General features: G+C 36.3%; 1 protein-coding gene across 1 annotated transcript in view; it reads left to right on the top strand.

Annotated features, from left to right (window-relative positions):
• The first annotated feature begins 473 nt into the window (after positions 1-473).
• LOC131067823 (alpha-1,3-mannosyl-glycoprotein 2-beta-N-acetylglucosaminyltransferase) overlaps positions 474-17,036 on the top strand; it is a 127,172-nt gene continuing 110,609 nt past the window's right edge. The window contains exon 1 of the mRNA XM_059209559.1: positions 474-667. Within this exon, the coding sequence (XP_059065542.1) occupies positions 581-667 (87 nt within the window). The 5' untranslated portion in view covers positions 474-580. The remainder of the gene's footprint in view (positions 668-17,036) is intronic.

The raw sequence follows: 17,036 nt of genomic DNA, 5'->3' as shown, positions 1-17,036 counted from the left end.
AGAGAAGTGAACAAAATCATTTGACAAATAACACATGCCGAGTTCATAGACACAACACAAGTTTGCAATTACGGATTTATCCCTAGTTATTGGACTTGTTCCTGCACATAATCAAAAGAGAATTTTGTATTCTATAAGATTACCAATCTATTATTAACTATTCTTGATACTAGTCATTAGATTCAAATCTTCATTCTTTGTGCATCTTCAATTATCAAGTCAAGTATAATTATTTCTATTCACATTTCATATATTACGAAATCAAAATTATTACAAAATACCAATATAAGTCAACTCAACTCATATTAGTTAACCTTTACTAATTTGTAATTATTTATATAAATTTAATCAAAATTAGCCAAGGTCACGCCAAGGAAAGGTAGATTACTTCACAATAGTGTACTCGACAGCTTGAAGCATAAAATATATATCGGCTAAATGATTAAATTCAATTAAAACTTAAGAAGACAATTATTTGATTTGAACATTGTCATCATTGTCAACACGAAGTAAGAAGAAAAGAAACTTAAAGACAGGTCTTCTCAGTGCGAGGAAGGATAGGAGGAAGAAGCAAGTGACGATGCCTCCCGCATTAGCAATGGACAGACACATCTGCGACATGCGCATCCTGCTTCTCTTTGCAGCCGTGCTCTTCATTGTCATACAGGTTATAACTTGTCTTTCTCCTTCCTCACATATTTACAGATCACTGCCACTAAACCTAAAATTAAGCACAAGCTGTTAAATTACAAAGCAAGAGGAGCCAGATCTAGGGCTGTCTGATCCTTGTTTCTTGACAATTAGGTCAAACATATGCTGCCAATTTTATGTTGATGGTTGTATGTGGCTGTGTTGTGTAGTAGAGAATTTATGCAGTTAAGCAGACGCCAATGGAGTTACCTAAATTACGATAGAAATCACCAAAGCCTATTTCTCATAGGTGTCTTTTTTGAGCTTTAAATTTCCGTAACATGAATTGCTTGTGAATTTCGCTGGCTGTTGAAATATATATATGTGCGTGTGTTAATCATATATATATTGAAAATGTTCCTTTGCTCTTAGAAAAGGCGTTTTATATACTAATTTCCCATTCTCGCTAGGTTGTGAACCTTAAACAATATGTTTTGGTTTACTCTTTATAAATCAGAGTACTCTCCCTTGTGGTAAGGAAAAAGTAGAGAGAAGGGGAACGTTTTTATAAAGATGAATATTTTTTAGAGCTCTATGTCAGCAATCCGTATGATTATATACTGAGGGAATTATTATGTAACCTGCGAGACCACAATTTCATTTAAACACAAGGAGACTACCTCAAGTTAGAGCTTTGCTTAATGCTAATAGGGTGAAAGGCCAGAGATAATTGAAAGTCAGTGGTGTCTGTCACTGGCAGAGTAGGAATTTGTGATATCCTAAAGGAAGCATCTAATTTTTCTTCAGTTAAATGAAGAATACAGTTTGCAACATAAAATAAAAACATCAAAATTAATTAAAACTGAATGAAAGAAATCCTTCAAATTTCTAATTGATAGCAGATTCCAAATGACACAGATATGCTTGTACCGCACTAACTCACAATGTATGTAAACTTTAATGGAAATGATTTTTTTTCATTTGACATAAGAAACTTGAAAGATGCTATGTCACCTGTTTGAGGTCATCTCCATTGTGCAGAAGAGTCGACGGACACAATGGTATTAGGGTAGGAGACATGCAATTACAAACAAGGAAAGATGTCTAGTTTCTTTGTTGTAATAGAAAGGAGTAGTCTTTGGTAAGGAAATTCTAGTTAACTGTGTTAATGTTAATAGCTAAGGTCGGATTCCTTTTGGACTGACATAGATAATTTAATTGTCTAATTGGCCTATCGGCTTTAGACAATTCCATATGTCGATCTAATAAAACAATTAAGATGTCACGTGAGCAAATACGATTTGCTTAATGTAATAAGCCGACCTATATTTGTAAGTTAAACAACTCATAATCCCCCCACCCTTAAAGACGTGATTGATCACAATGAAGAGACGTGATGATTGATGCTATGGCCGATTTGTTAGAGAAGTCGTGTTGGTTGAAGGAACCTATGATCGGGTATTTGTATGGTCTATGTATCGAATCATTACCACTGGAAAAGATATCGTGTATTCATCTATCAGACTGTATTCCTTGATCAGCGAATCAACTATTATCTTCAGCAGTTGGAGTCAATCACACATCTGGCAGATGGAAGTACTTATATCCTACAGCAGTTCGCATCACTCTCTCAGCTGTTTGTTGATAATTATCTACAGCACATTGAAGAATACATACTCCAGCAAATTGTGTATTATCTTCTGCATATCGAGTCTCTTATTCAGCAAGTTGTGATCTTCATATTGTTTTGATTGATTCTAGAGTGAATCTGCTTATTGTATAGCTTCATAGTGTGAAGCATTTGTAAAGACATTTTGTTAATACATTACAAATTTACAAGAGATTAATTGCTGGGTTTTTCACCTTCAAGAGGAAGGGTTTCCCAGGGTTAATTCTGTGCATTTGTGTTTGTATCTAATCTGATCTCTAAAACTTAACAAACTGTTTCAAGATGGATAAGTTTATATGAAGTAAGATACAATTTGGTGAGATGGGAGTGGACAAGAGAGCATTTTTCTAGAAGATTTTGGTGAGTTTTGACATCTAAAATAAGTTGAGAGTTAATGCCACTTAGTTTTGAATTGCCCTGTGTTCAAACATGTCTATAATGACTTTGTGGCCATTTGCAAGAGTGAACTTTTTCCTACCACTTTGAGCCGCAAATGATGAAATTTTCATGATGCATTAGAGACTATCAGGCAGGGCAGTGAATAATGCATTTTTACAAGTACAACTAATATATGCAACCTTTAATAATTTATCATTGTTACTGTGGCAATTATTTATTATCATAAAAATAATGTTTTGGTACACAATATAGATAGTTTTCTTGAGAAGCTGCATGCCATCTTCAGCCTTCGATTTCCAAGAAAAGTGTTGTAACTTCACCTGTCTCATGGCTTAGTTTGCACATGCTAGCTGCTTAAATGTTTTCAAAAACATATGCTACTCTAAGGTGTAAAGTATAGTTGCCAGGTTTGAAAATTCGATCTACTTGGGAGGTCAAGAAAATTCAGAAATTTGGAATTTAAAAAAAAAAGGTAAAATTTATACCAGGATTGAAAAATCCAGACCAAAAGGTGAATCAGGTGGGCTCAAAAGATTCAGATCTGGCTGGATTAGTCCAAAAAACACAAATTTGGTAACTAGGGTTCAAAGGCCTATTTTAAGTTTCTGTTTGCCTCTTTCCATATTATCTTTTGCATATAGGATAAATATGTCTTCATGGTACACTTAAATCTATTATTTTTTATCTTATCATCCCTAACTTCTCATACTTGGCTGCCATACAATCTTTAGTGCCTCCCAAATCCTACGGTATGCTTCACATAAAAATCTAGGCTCCATCAATTGTTTTGTCATTGTTAGCAGTTGCACGTGATGCTAGAATTTCTATCCAGCCAAAAGATGTAACATATTCTTTAGACACCATGATAGTGGCCTTTTCTTGAGTTACTTTTTTCTGAAGAGTTGGAATCGTGGATGTTTTTGTATTCTATGTATTTCCATTTATAATATATAAGGGTCAGAGTTCTTCACTGAGTGAGGTAGTTTGAGATTGCGTTATTTTTTTATTTCTTTTCCCAAGTGGCCAAAAAATGTTTATGAGTCATAATAACATGATCCTCATTATCCCAGAATGGCAAGATTGTTGGAGTTTTAATTCTTGACCTACTGTATTTTTCAAACATGAGACTTGAAATGTATTTTATGCTCAGACTCCTATAAGAAGATCAAGAGGATACAAAACTTATCACATTCGTACTATCATTTAATAGGTTCTATAGTATTTAGGCCTAAATTTCTCTATCCCTTTTTCTCTTTGATATTACTATTTATAAGATTGCAGTCTCAAGGAACCATTTGACTAAATCAAATTCTTGCTCATATTGTTGCTGGTCCTTTTTGAGATTTCATCATGCGTTGAGCTAGTTTTAGATTCTTATCTCAACTCTTTCAATGTTTCATGGGTCTTTATACGGAAATAACAACAATTGGCATATGGGTTTCTTAAATGGTCTAATTAATCATCTTAAGAGACTCTTAATAACAAAGACCATAAATATTGATATTAAAATGGCAGTGTGATAGATTGTGTTGTACACCTTTTTTTCCAAAAAGGATATAAGTTATACTAATGCCTTGAAATGACTAGGAGGAGGCATATGGAGATCAAGAATACATTATGTTTTAATAGATAATCACTTGGGTAAAGGGATTGTAAATTGTGAAAAAGTAAATAAGTACAAATCACTAAAGAAACATAAACATAACAATGTATTAAATGTATTATGATTGTACTCCAAATGTTATAACTAACTACAAAGAATGGAGTTGATAAAAATGAAAGCAAGAAATCATGAAAGGAAACTAGTAATGTCATATGTATGAACTATGAAGTAAGGCTCAAGCCTAAAGAACCAACAATATCATCTTTCACTACAAGATGTCTAATAAACGATCTGAAAATGTTCACAAGAGAATGTCTAGGGTTGATGGGGTTAGTAAGAACAATTTTAGGAGGAAGTTGGTTACTATATCAAAATCTCTTCTAACATACATTGTCAGTGAATCTCTTATGTAGAGGAAAAACTAGTAATGTGCATTTCCCTTTGTGAATTAGCCTGTGAATAAGGGGAAGGCCCTTGATGCTGATATGTAGAGATCCATTTTTCCTAGACTAAGAGTGGGATGCTCTAGTAGCATTACACAAAAGAATGTGATCTCTTGGACATGCCCCAAGTAGAATGTGAATTTGGTGCATCTAATAAGCACCCACTATCTCCATTTCTTGAAGTTGATGGAAAAATGAAGACTTAGTGTGATGACTTTAGGGGTCCCATGTAAGAATTACTAGTTGAGAATGACAACCTCCCAAAGAAAAAAAGGAAAGCACATATGGTTTGGGTAGTGGAAGAAAGTGGATAAATAATTCACTAATGCATTGTATTGACAATGGTGTCTCCCTTGAATATCATAGTTTGTGTGGCACTTGAAAATAAAATTCTCCCGAGTCTCTATCTCTTAGAGTGGTCAAGGACATCAAATTGTGTTGCATTGTGGAATATGCTGGTTAGTCTAAATTTGTATTTGGTGAGGGTGTCGTCTCAATTTGATAAGGGGAATGCTTATGATTTGTGATCAATGGTGGTGGAGATGGTTAGGGTGAATGATCATGCCATCTAAAATCCTTGAGTAATGGGTGATTTAGAAAAACAACTTGGTTCTAAGCAACTTTAGAGGAAACATCCAAGTGACTTGAATGTATCATCAATATTTATCCTATTTGATTGTCTTGTTTATGATATTCTTTGGTGGAAGAAGATGAGGGGTATCTAAGTTGTCTTTGAATGGAAGAAGATGATCAATAGACATGCAAATAGATTGGAGTAGTTTGGTCTCAATATACCAACAATGATGCCTAATGTGACTTAAAGGTGCAATCATCACATAAGAACAATGGGCCATATGTGGGAACCTCTTCTAGCTTGAGTTTGAGTAGTTACTTAGGATTTGAATTGTGAACAAAAAAAGTAAGCCTAAAATTACTCTCAAGTGAAGGGATTGTGCAACAAATGTGGCTTGAACAAATTGTATGTTGATGCATGAGGAGTAGTCTAGTTGTATTGAATCATATGTTGAAGCATGAGGAGTAGTCTAGTTGTAATGAATCATATGTTGAAGCATGAGAATTAGGATTTGTTAAGCTTGAGCCCACATAATAACTCCCAAATTTGGGCCTTGAAATTTTGAACCATACATAATTGTAGGCTGAATGACTACATCAAAGAGTCTTATTTTCCAAAGGACATCCTAGAAATGCATTTGAAAACTTTGGGGCTTTAGGATAGGATGTGAGGCACATCTCTTGCTTGACATGAGTGGCATGCAAACTTTTGACTAAAAGATGGTCTTGAAGGTTGGTCATTTGGACTCAAAAACTACAATCAACTATAAAAATAAGTACAATAGTAAAAAAATTTAATTTTCAAAAGCAAATAAAGACAAAGTACATAAAGAGGTAAACAAGGCAAGATGGGTTAAACCTAAAAGTGGGTCAACCTTGAGCATGAAGACATAGTTCAAGTGTAAATAGCCTATAGCAGGAGGAAGGCTCCTATAGTGTCCCCAAAAATTAAGTCCAAGGAACCTCTTGTAGTAGAGAAAATACTAGTAATTTGTTCCTATCATCATGAGGTAGTTTGTGGAGAGGAAGACCCTTAATATTGAACAAAGGAAACGTGCCTTCCTGAATGAGACAATGGGTTTTGGTAACTTTTCTAGTTAAAGTAAAAGAGGAACATTGTGTTACTCATCTCTCTCACTTTGGGCGTGGATTGTTTTATCTTAGGGCACTTAATGACTCCCATGCTTATAGTGGATGAATTGAAGAAGGTACTTAAGCTAACTCTAGGGGTTTAGTATATGGATCCATGTATAAAAATAACTTCTTCAAGAAAATGATCTAGGCACCTTTAATAAGTGTACTAAAAGGTCAACATAGAACTCATCAATTCCTCAAATCTTGTAGCATATATGATGCCTTAAAATAAAGTTCTCTTTAGTCCCAACCTTTTGAAGGAAGGAAGGCAAAAAATTTGCTAGCTTCAAATATATGATAGTTATATTCAATGCATATTAAATGGGAGCACCCTTAGCCGATCAAGGATAATTCTCAAGCTAGGTGACCAATGATGCTGAATATAGTGAGATTGAATGATGATGCTATTGCACCCTTGTATTTTTTTGAAGGAAACCAAATTTTTTGATTAGGGCCAACCTAGTTTTTTAGGTTTAAACAGGGACGCCCTTGTTTAGTGTTGAATAGTAGAAACTTTAACGTATTTACATTATTCAATCTTGATATTGTTTTCCTCATTCATTCAATGAGCAACAGTGGACAATAGAATGATCAACAAGAAGAGTAGATTCAACAACAAAGAATAGAATAAAGAGTTGTGATAGCAAAAACAAGGACAATTGGTAGTTAGGTGGCTATGCCATATGTTTGGCTGATCAAGGGGCAAGTGCTAGGTAGATGTGGTACAATAACACAAGTAAAGATGTTTAAGTGGCAGTGCTATTAAGATTGTATGATTGAACTTTGTTTGATAGGCAAAGAATCCATAAAACAGTGATTGAAAGAAGCTTAAGGGGCCAATAAAAGCAAGTCATGCGATGGTAAGGTAAAAGCCATGAAATGCATTTAGAATCACATGCCTTAAGAAACACAACCCAACATTGAATGTCTAAAGCCAGAATTTGACTATATGAGGAGAAAAATTACATCAGGCTCCATGTTAAGTGGCAATACTCTTCAAATTGCATGACATAAGGAGAGAAATAGGGTTTAGGAAGGCAAATTGCATAGCAGAACTTTTGTCAAGCTATAAAGACAATAAATCATGACCACCTTATGTCAGTTAGCCTTGCTTTAAAGCATAAGTCTTGTTGGTCTTGCCATAATTAATTTGCATGCATTAGTTGTAGTATTCTATACTATTCTGATCCACCAAATTTCTAGACCAAGGACTGTAGGGAGTAGGGGGACATGTTTTCTGGATGGATTTTTTTGAGGCCATTTTAGGGGATCAATAGATAAAAAAATAGTGATTTAATAAAAAAATATCGAGAAATTTCAAATATTTATATGATAACATTCATAAGGCATTCATTATATACATTGTAGAGTCTTAATGCACAGCATTAGAGTTGAATTGAGAGGTTGAACAAATTAACAAATTAACAAATTTCAAAATTCAAAATTTAATTGCTTTCATAATTCATTGTTAATGTGCATATGATATAAAATAATAAAATTTAAAAATACATCAAAATGCCCAAAAGTTGCAATTTTGAACTACAAAATATCAAAAAGCATAGAAAGCATGATGCTGCCCCCAATAGGCATCTACTAACATTCCATCAAAATTGAAGTTTGACTCCAAGCCATTGCTACTATGAGGGATTGCCTTGTCTAATGGAATTCCAACCAATTGCTCTTGTGCCTTGTCATCAATCTAGGTGGCCCCGTTGGGTTCAATATCCCACCATAAAGCTAGAGTCTATTGATACTTTGAAGTTTGACTATCTTGAAGTCACAAAGCACCATGCATGACCACCAACTTCTTTGCTCGTCTGAGGTAAGTCTATTCTTCTTGATGGTGTGGACGAAGCTGTATGTGGACCAATTCCTCTTTCCAATAGAAGAACTGATAACTTGTGAAAGGAGTTGAATGGCAAGCATCCTCAACTCTAGTGTATCCTTACGCCATGTCCACCATTTAATAGGATTAATTTAAGCTACTGTTGCTCTATCTATTTTTTGCTTTTGGTTTGGTGGATAATAGGTTGCAAATATTAGTAAAGGAAAGCCATTTGTGCAAAGTATAATCAACAGTTTACTTGAATACATCTTTCAAAGGGCTTTCATTAACCTTTTTCTTACCTCTTTGTCATCATTAGGAGGCAACCTCCTAGGCTTTGGTACATACTATTTGGGATATAGAGGAATTGCTGCCATATGAAGTAGGGTGTTCATATTGTTCCACCAGTACATCTCAATAGGCTTATTTGCTGCTCATATAATTCCAAATTAAGATCCCTATCACAAATTACTTGTTTCATTTGCCCAAGCATGTTGTCAAATCTCTCATAAATCTGTCCAACACTATGAGAGTCCATATCGGCATATCTAATGATATCTACAATAGGTGAGATGAAGGAGCAAACATATTTGCAAACAAAAATTTCAAAAAAGACAAGTTAGAAAATTAGAAACAATAAAAACATAAATTTAATTAGTCGATAGGCTTCCCTTGTGAGCTTCTGCTTGTATGGAAAATCGGCAAACCTGTCTCACGCTCCTAAACTGTTTTTTCGCCTTGTTAAACTACTTTCCGCTGCCAGAAAATTATCCTTTCGCTGCTGGGAACTATCTTCAGGTTGCTGTTAAAAAGAAACAAGCTCTGAAATCAGTTTCTATCTTGTCATGCGTGGAAATTCGTTTATATCTTGTTATGCCTGAAAACCAAACGTGACTTGCATTTAATGTTTTTATTTAAAAGATTAGAAAAATCTACGTATATGATCTCTGAAGGAAATTGGATCCATTTTTCGTTTATTATGAATACCTAGATTGGAGATGGCTGTGCGGCCAAGGGCTCAGTTGTTTTAGTGCAGGCTGGGAAAATAGCAGAGCTTTTAAAATCTACGGATCCTAGTTACTTAAATGTTTTTGTGGGAGTAATTGTTAAAATTGTAGTTTATTATTTTGACAATTGTTGAAACTTTATTTGTAACTTTTTTTGGGAAATTATTTTCATTTGTAAAGTCTCTCAATTTTTTTGTTTGGATAAATTTAAAAATAAATTCTAATAGAAAATTTTATGGCTAAGATCACCTATTTTGGATGCGCTTATGTTATTGGAAGAAATCAAGTAATGTGAAACCCAGAAAAGTAAAAAAAATTGCCATGTTCTGTTTTACATTACCACCTTTAGAATTGGCTAATGTAAAAAAAATTGCATGGTTCTATTTGCTTCAAAATTGTCTGCCTCTTATCTATTCTCACCTTTATTAGCACTTAACTGATTTAAAAACAAAATGTACAAAGGCTGCGGTGCAGCTGCCCCAAAGTTGCAAGCCTTGGATGGAAGATATCTATGGTTTTGTGTATGGAGGTCATGGTGCACAGAAAATAACAACATCCTCAACAAGCTGCTTTAGTTTCTACAGTTGATTTCAGAAAAGTTAGAAATATTATAATATGCTTACAAACAAAGTTGGAAAACTCGGACTCGCCACGGACTCGGCAGACTCGGACTCGGACTCGGCAAAAACTCGTGAAAGGACTTGGCAAAAAAAAAACCTTAGTTTTACAAAAAAAAAACAAAAACAAATTAATGCATTTAGAGAACATAAGAGCCATAATTGAAACATTACACATGTCATATGATCTCTAAACGCTCAATATTTGAAATTTCATCATTCATACTCATAGTTTCAAACTTTAAAATGTATAATAGCAGCATAAGTTTATAAATATCTACAAAATTACATATAATGATATGTCCAAATGTGAAAAACAACAATGAAGAAACTAAAGAGAAGACTACATCTTCCTCTTTGCTCTCCTAATATAGCTCAATTTTTCAGGCCTTGAGCTAGTAGTAGTAGTAGTAGGTGTTGAGGTATCTAAATGGTGAGATGATTCTTCTTCAAAATCAAAGTCCTCATCTTCGTCCTCATCTTCATTCTCCTCCATTTCATCCAATCCTGCTGCTTCTGCTTCTTGTGCTGCTCCTCTCTCTATTTCTGCAAGATATTCTTCGGTAAGGAGGACATCATCACCATCATTTTTGTTCATTGATGGTCCAATCATCATATGGATCAATTTCATCCAAGTCAATGCCCTCATGTGAAACACTCTCCACCTTTCTAGCGCGAAGGCAAAGGTTGTACCGAACGAAGACAAGATCTGTAATGTCCCTCTTCCTAAATTACTTTATTCTGCCCTAGGTTATAATTTCTCAACTGTTAAGAGGGTTTTAGGAAGGGAATCTCCTTATCTTCTTGGTAGAAATAACTATGATTTATGAATCAGAAGAACTGCAATTTACTATAATGAAACTTAAATAATTATGCAAACAGCACTGTAATGTAGGAATCAGAAAGTTCTTGATCATAACTACAAGAATCCTAATCGTCTTGATAGGGTGCCTTAGCAACGGTTCTCCCTAATCAAGCCATTTGATGAGGGTGCCTTAATGATGGTTCTCCCTGTGCCTGAGAGGGTGCTTTAATCGACAGTTCTCCCTCTATCTGAGAGGGTGCCTAAACAGTGGTTCTCCCTTTATCGAGTCACCTTCTCCTACTTATATGAATCATCATCATCATCATTATGATAGAGAGGATGGAGATTGCCTCAATAGGGTGTCCTAAGTCCAACCCTCCTAAGCCCAAAGGCAGAGCACCTTTGCCCCCCTTTGGCCTCATGTGGACTCTCTCATACATATGAGGTGGCGTGCTTAGAGGTGACCCTTAACACTGTTCTCCCTATTGCAACCATTCTTCTTCTACCATGTCCGATAATAAACAAACCAATATATATATATGCAAAGCATCATATTTCATCACTTTTTCCAGAATACATAACCATAAACAACTCTAAACTATGTTGTGTAAATGTACATAACAGTGGACTGTTATCAGACATTAGTATGCAAAGAATGCTGTAGAAATATTGTGCACAGGGTCATGTACCAGAATGTCTTAATGTCTTAAACATGGATATGACAGAGAGTTCCTTACTTGCTGTGAGTTTAATCTGCTTTCTTTGATGTTCTTCCTCCTTTGATTCTTATTCCTTCAGGTTTTAGTGCAGATTCATTAACTGTCTGTAACTTCATAATAGTTCTGATCTGATCTGGTCGATGGTGATCCCACTAGATGCTTTTGACTCCTTTCCTTTATATCTCTCAATGTGAGGGAGAGGTCACACCTCTTCATCATGCATGTCCTTTGGCAAGAGACATGCCCTTTCACCATTAGCACCCTTTGAAAGAGTGCAACTCTTAATTCTTTCTGCCCTTTGAAAGGGATACAACCTTCCACAGTCAGATCTGCACTTCTTATTTAAATCATAACTGCACTTCTCATTTCCAAATTCTCCCCCCCTTCAAATGAGTTCTCATCTCCCTTTTATACCTCATATTTGGGAGAGTCACAACTTATCTTTTCATGCCTTTTGACCATTCATTAACTTAATTAAATTTTAATTATATTTAATTATATTCTTTTATATTTTTATTTTCATTTTAATTTTATTCTTTTGAATTTGAGTTTTATTATTTATATTTACCATCAAATTCTATTTCAAAGTGGGGACATTACAAGATCATTGAGGTACTTTTGTGTCAACCTTTTTCTTTTCTTTGTGTGAATGCTCTCAAATAAATAGATAGTCAAACTCTACAATGAACATTTCCAAATTCATACATAAAGATATAGCAAATGTCAAATCTCACCTCCAACTCATCAAGAACCTTGTCTCTCAACTCAGGATCAGGTGCCACCTTATCAATGCATGCAACAACACCTGCCATGACCCCCTCATCAACCCTAAATGAATCATAGAAGTAGAATTTTGGGTTCAAGAAGTAGGCAAAGGCATGTATCGGCTGGTGGAGTTGGTTTGTCCACCTACGATCAATGATGCACCAAAGGATTTCACATTTTCTTGTATTTCCGCCATAGTAATGTGAAATGGCCTCTTTGGCCCTATCCATGGCCTCATAAATGAAACCCATTGGCATGCCCTCTCCATCCACCATACGAAGAACCCTTACCAAAGGTTCTATCACCTAAAAAAATGAAAACAAATTTTAAATTAGTACAAAATTAACCTCTAAAAAAAATCGGCAAATAGATTATCTTGTATAAAGTTTACGTTTGTGTTTGTTACTTACCCCAATCAACTCCTCTCCACTTTTGGTGAACCCTTGATAAAAAGCAATGCTTACAATTTTCTTCGCTTTAACTCTTTTGGAGTATGTAGACTCTAACCAAGCATCAGACACAAACATCTGCTTAAGATGGGGAATGGCACCAAGAATGCTTTGCAAAGTGAGGAAGTGGCTAGCAAATCATGTCACTCCAGGTCGCACAAGGTCCTTGCCATTTGTGTGTTTTCTCATCAAAGCAAGGACCCAAGTATGGTTGTAGATGAATTTGGTGACACTTTTTGCATCTTCAACCACCCTTTTCACCCATCCAATCTTCCTAGTGTCCACTAACAAGAAGTCCAAGCAATGTGCAACACAAGGACTCCATGCAATCGTAGAATGCTTCTCCATAAGCTTTCTACCTGCAGCTACATATGCAACTACGTTGTCCGTGATAATTTGGACAACATTCTCAACTCCAACTTCCTGGATCACCCCATCCAATGGATTATGCAAAGTCTCTGCATTTTTTATTTCATTTGAGGCATCAATAGACTTTAAGAATACCATTGCACCATTTGAAGCCACCATGAAGTTAAGGAGAGTCCTATTCCGTCCATCTATCCATCCATCCGATAAAATGCTGCATCCTTTTCTCCTCCAAAATCTTTTTTGATCATCAACCACAACTTGTGTATTTTTTACGGCTTACTCTAGTAATGGCCCACCGAAGGCTTTACTTGTTGGGGCCTTAAACCCCTTATTGTAAATGCATTAACCAAACCTTCCCAATGCGCATTATTCGTTGCATTGAAAGGTATATTATTGTAAAACCAAAAGTTTGCTGTTGCTATCCTTGCTTGTTCATGCTTCTCTCTATTCCATCCTGTACCTTCAAGTGAAGGTTGTGCTCCTAGAACATTGCTTGGAACAAAATAATTAGGGTCCGATCTAAGAGAAGTCTCACTAGCCTCAGCCTCATTGTCAACAAAAGCTGAAAGTGATTGACGTAAATTTGGGCTTCCATGAGTGTGACCAAGGGGACCCAAAGTGGACAATGTGGGATTCATTGCAGTTGCTATGGCTTCTTTTGTTTTTTGCCTTTCTTCCTTTTGCATATCATACTTAGCAAGAAGGGCCTTCATCTCTCTAATAATCTTTGGAGTACTTTTTTCACATATCTCCACACCATATCCAGGTATTTGTGCAAGGTGGTATTTTAATCTATTGATTCCACCGGTCATCCATTTCTTACATTCGGTGCGAGTGACCTCTGCGGTTTTTTTTCCTGGTATCCCATACTTCCATGCTTTGTCTTTTTGTCTTCTTGGCTTTGGGGTTGCCCTTGGAGTTGAACTTGCCATTGCTGTTTTAACATGAAAAAATAAAAAAAATCAGTAGGGTTTTGTTGGAAATCAACAAAAAAAATGATAATGAATCATTTGAAAAAAATAGCATTCAAAAACAAGAAAAAAATATAAGGAAATAAGCTAGGAAGGGAAATAGAATTTTTTTTGGCAGCATATCCCCTTGTTTTCCAAGATTTTTTTGATTTTCAAACCATGGAAATGAAAAAAAAGAGAAGAAAAATCCTTACCTAGATCTCTTTTGCTGTTTTGATCTTGTTTCCTCTCCTTCTTCAAACCCTACAAACTTGTTTTGAGCAAATAAGAAAGGCAAATGAGTGAAAAATAAAAAAAACCCACTTTTTAACGTGGCTGGGTGTCTACCTGTGCATTGCGAGTCTTTAAGTCGGATTCACGAGTCCCGCCTTAGGACTCGTGCGAGTCCTTGGCATAGACTCGTGAGTCTTGTGCCAGGACTCGTTTGGACTCGGCTCGTGAGTCCTTGGTGAGTTGACTTGGCCTGCCAATGGACTTGCGAGTTCGTGGCGAGTCCCACGAGTCTTCCAACTATGCTTACAAATACTTTCATATAAACTTGAAAATGCCCCACAGATGTGTTGTGACCATTTCACAGATGTGTTGTGACCATTTCACACATCGCCCCATCAAAATGGGGACCCCCTCTTTTTTTTGGGTCTTGCTTTCTCTTTGCTTATCTTTTCTCTGCTTGTTAGGTGTTTTGAGTGAGTTAGTGGTGGCCTAGGTCGCGTAAGTTAGGGTTTCCTTCATAGAGCTTGCCTAGGGTAACTTTTAGGGCCAAGTTTGGCCTAAGCTTGGAGAAGTCATTTGTTCTATGCCTAGAACCCTGGTGTAATTTTAACAAGATCTTGCCTTAGAAAGTTGGAGAATGTATGTTTTGTAAGGAAGTCTTGAGGAGTTTGAGTCTAGATGAGTTAAGGTTGTGAGTTGTTAGGCCAGAGTCTTGTCTTCTGTAGAGTCTGAGTTGATATGATGAAGCAAGTAATCGAAGTGTAGGCACGAAAGACCAAGGCTAGCATGGGCAAGCTTGGAAGGATGTAATTATAAGGAATTGACTTGAGAATTTGAGAGAGAGTTGAGGATGTGAGCTCAAAGATGAATTTTGCTCTTGACCCTTCCAAAGGGTCTAGAGTGAATTCTCCTAAGAACCTCCCTTGGTCCTAGCTTGGGCTATAATTTTTGCTCCTAGACTTCAATTGAATGAAAAAGGATTGATCCATGCCATTGGAATGAGTTGCAACCATATTGGATAAGGAATTTGTGCAAAAAGAGAAATTTCGCTCCTGACCCTTCCAAAGGGTCTAGAGCAAAATTCCTAGATAGGTCCTGTCCCTCCAAAGGTACCTGAGCGAAATTGTTAAGATACACTTTTGACCCAACGTTTTGAGCTAGGTACGTCCTTAAGGTGGTTTGTTAGCATGTCTTGAGGTGAGAGCAATGTGATTGAGGATGCAGTTTGAGTGTTTGGATGGTATCTAAGGCTAATTCCTCAAATTCGCTCCTGACCCTTCCAAAGGGTCCAGAGCAAATTTCCTTATATCTCCTTTCTTGGTCTTAATTTGCATCACAAACCTTGCTCCCATGGCATTTTTGAAGAGGATAAATGCACTTGGAACATGAGGAAATAAAGAATTTGGGCAAAAACACCAAATTCGCTCTTGACCCTTCCAAAGGGACAGGAGTGAATTTTCTTAAAATACCTATTTGCTCCTTGTTTGGACCGAACCCTTAATTCCTATGGTGTGATTAAGGCTAGATTAATGACTTAAAGTGATTTGGGACCTAAATGAATGCCCTTAACCCTTGAATGAGCTAGGAAGTTGACCAAGAATGCAAATTTCGCTCCTGACCCTTCCAAAGGGTCCAGAGCGAAATTTATCCAAGCTCTTGACCCTCTCAAAGGGTCCAAAGCGAAATTCCCCAAAGGACCTAATTCTTCACCAAAGTCATTTTATGGTTGTGCAAATTTGCAAGATTATGGAGGGAAAAGGATCAAAGATCAAGTTTAAGACAAAGCCAAGTGAAAAAGGAAGTGGATTGAGCCAAAAGGAGCAAATTCGCTCCTGACCCTTCCAAAGGGTCCAAAGCGAATTTCTTCATAAAGCATTATACCTTGCTCAAAATTCATTCCTAAGAGTTTTTTAAGGAGAATTGACTTGATATTGATAAGGTAAGAGTGAAGAGACAAGTCCAAGGCAAGTTGAGTGTAAATTGAGTCTATAAAAACAAAATTTGCTCCTGACCCTCTCAAAGGGTCCATAGCGAAATTCATCCAAGCTCCTGACCCTCTCAAAGGGTCCAGAGCGAAATCCTTAAATGGACTCTCAATTTCACCTAGTGCACTAAGGGAGCCTTGTTTTGAAAGCAAAATACTTGTTTTAGATGAGGAAAGGCTGGAAATGAAGTCAATGATGGAAAATTTGAGCCTATAACATCAATTTCGCTCTTGACCCTTCCAAAGGGTCCAGAGCGAAATCCTTGGAAAGACTTAATTCTTCACTAAATGCATTGAGTTGACATCACTTTAAGAGCAAGTTGGTTTGAGTATGATAAGATAAGGGTGGAAAGGACAAGTTCTAGGTAAATTAAGTGTGGATGGAGTCTAGAAATGCAAATTTTGCTCCTGACCCTTCCAAAGGGTCCATAGCGAAATTCCTAGGAAGACTCTTTATCTTGCCTAATGCACTAAAAGAACCTTGTTTTTAGCTAAATTGATGGAAAATTGACTTGATCATGATTGGAGAAGGTTTGACAAGTCAAGATCAAGGCATATTGATGATGAATGGTGTCAAAAAGTAAAAATTGCTCCTGACCCTTCCAAAGGGTCCAGAGCGAAATTTCCTAGACCTCTATTTTGCTCCTTGTTTGAGACTAAGATCTTAGTCCCTATGGTGTAGTTGAAGAAAGATTGATGTATACTTGCCTTAAGAGGTGAATTGGAGTGGAGGCAATGATGGATTTGAGGTTAAAAGAGAAAAATCGCTCCTAACCCTTCCAAAGGGTCCAAAGCGAATTTTCATAGAATCCTCCCTTTTGCTTCAAATTTGGACTAATTTTATGCCTTAGAGCCTTAGCT

Source organism: Cryptomeria japonica, chromosome 8 (genome assembly GCF_030272615.1).
Source record: "Cryptomeria japonica chromosome 8, Sugi_1.0, whole genome shotgun sequence".
NCBI lineage: Eukaryota > Viridiplantae > Streptophyta > Pinopsida > Cupressales > Cupressaceae > Cryptomeria > Cryptomeria japonica.
This window is presented reverse-complemented; position numbering and strand designations above follow the sequence as displayed.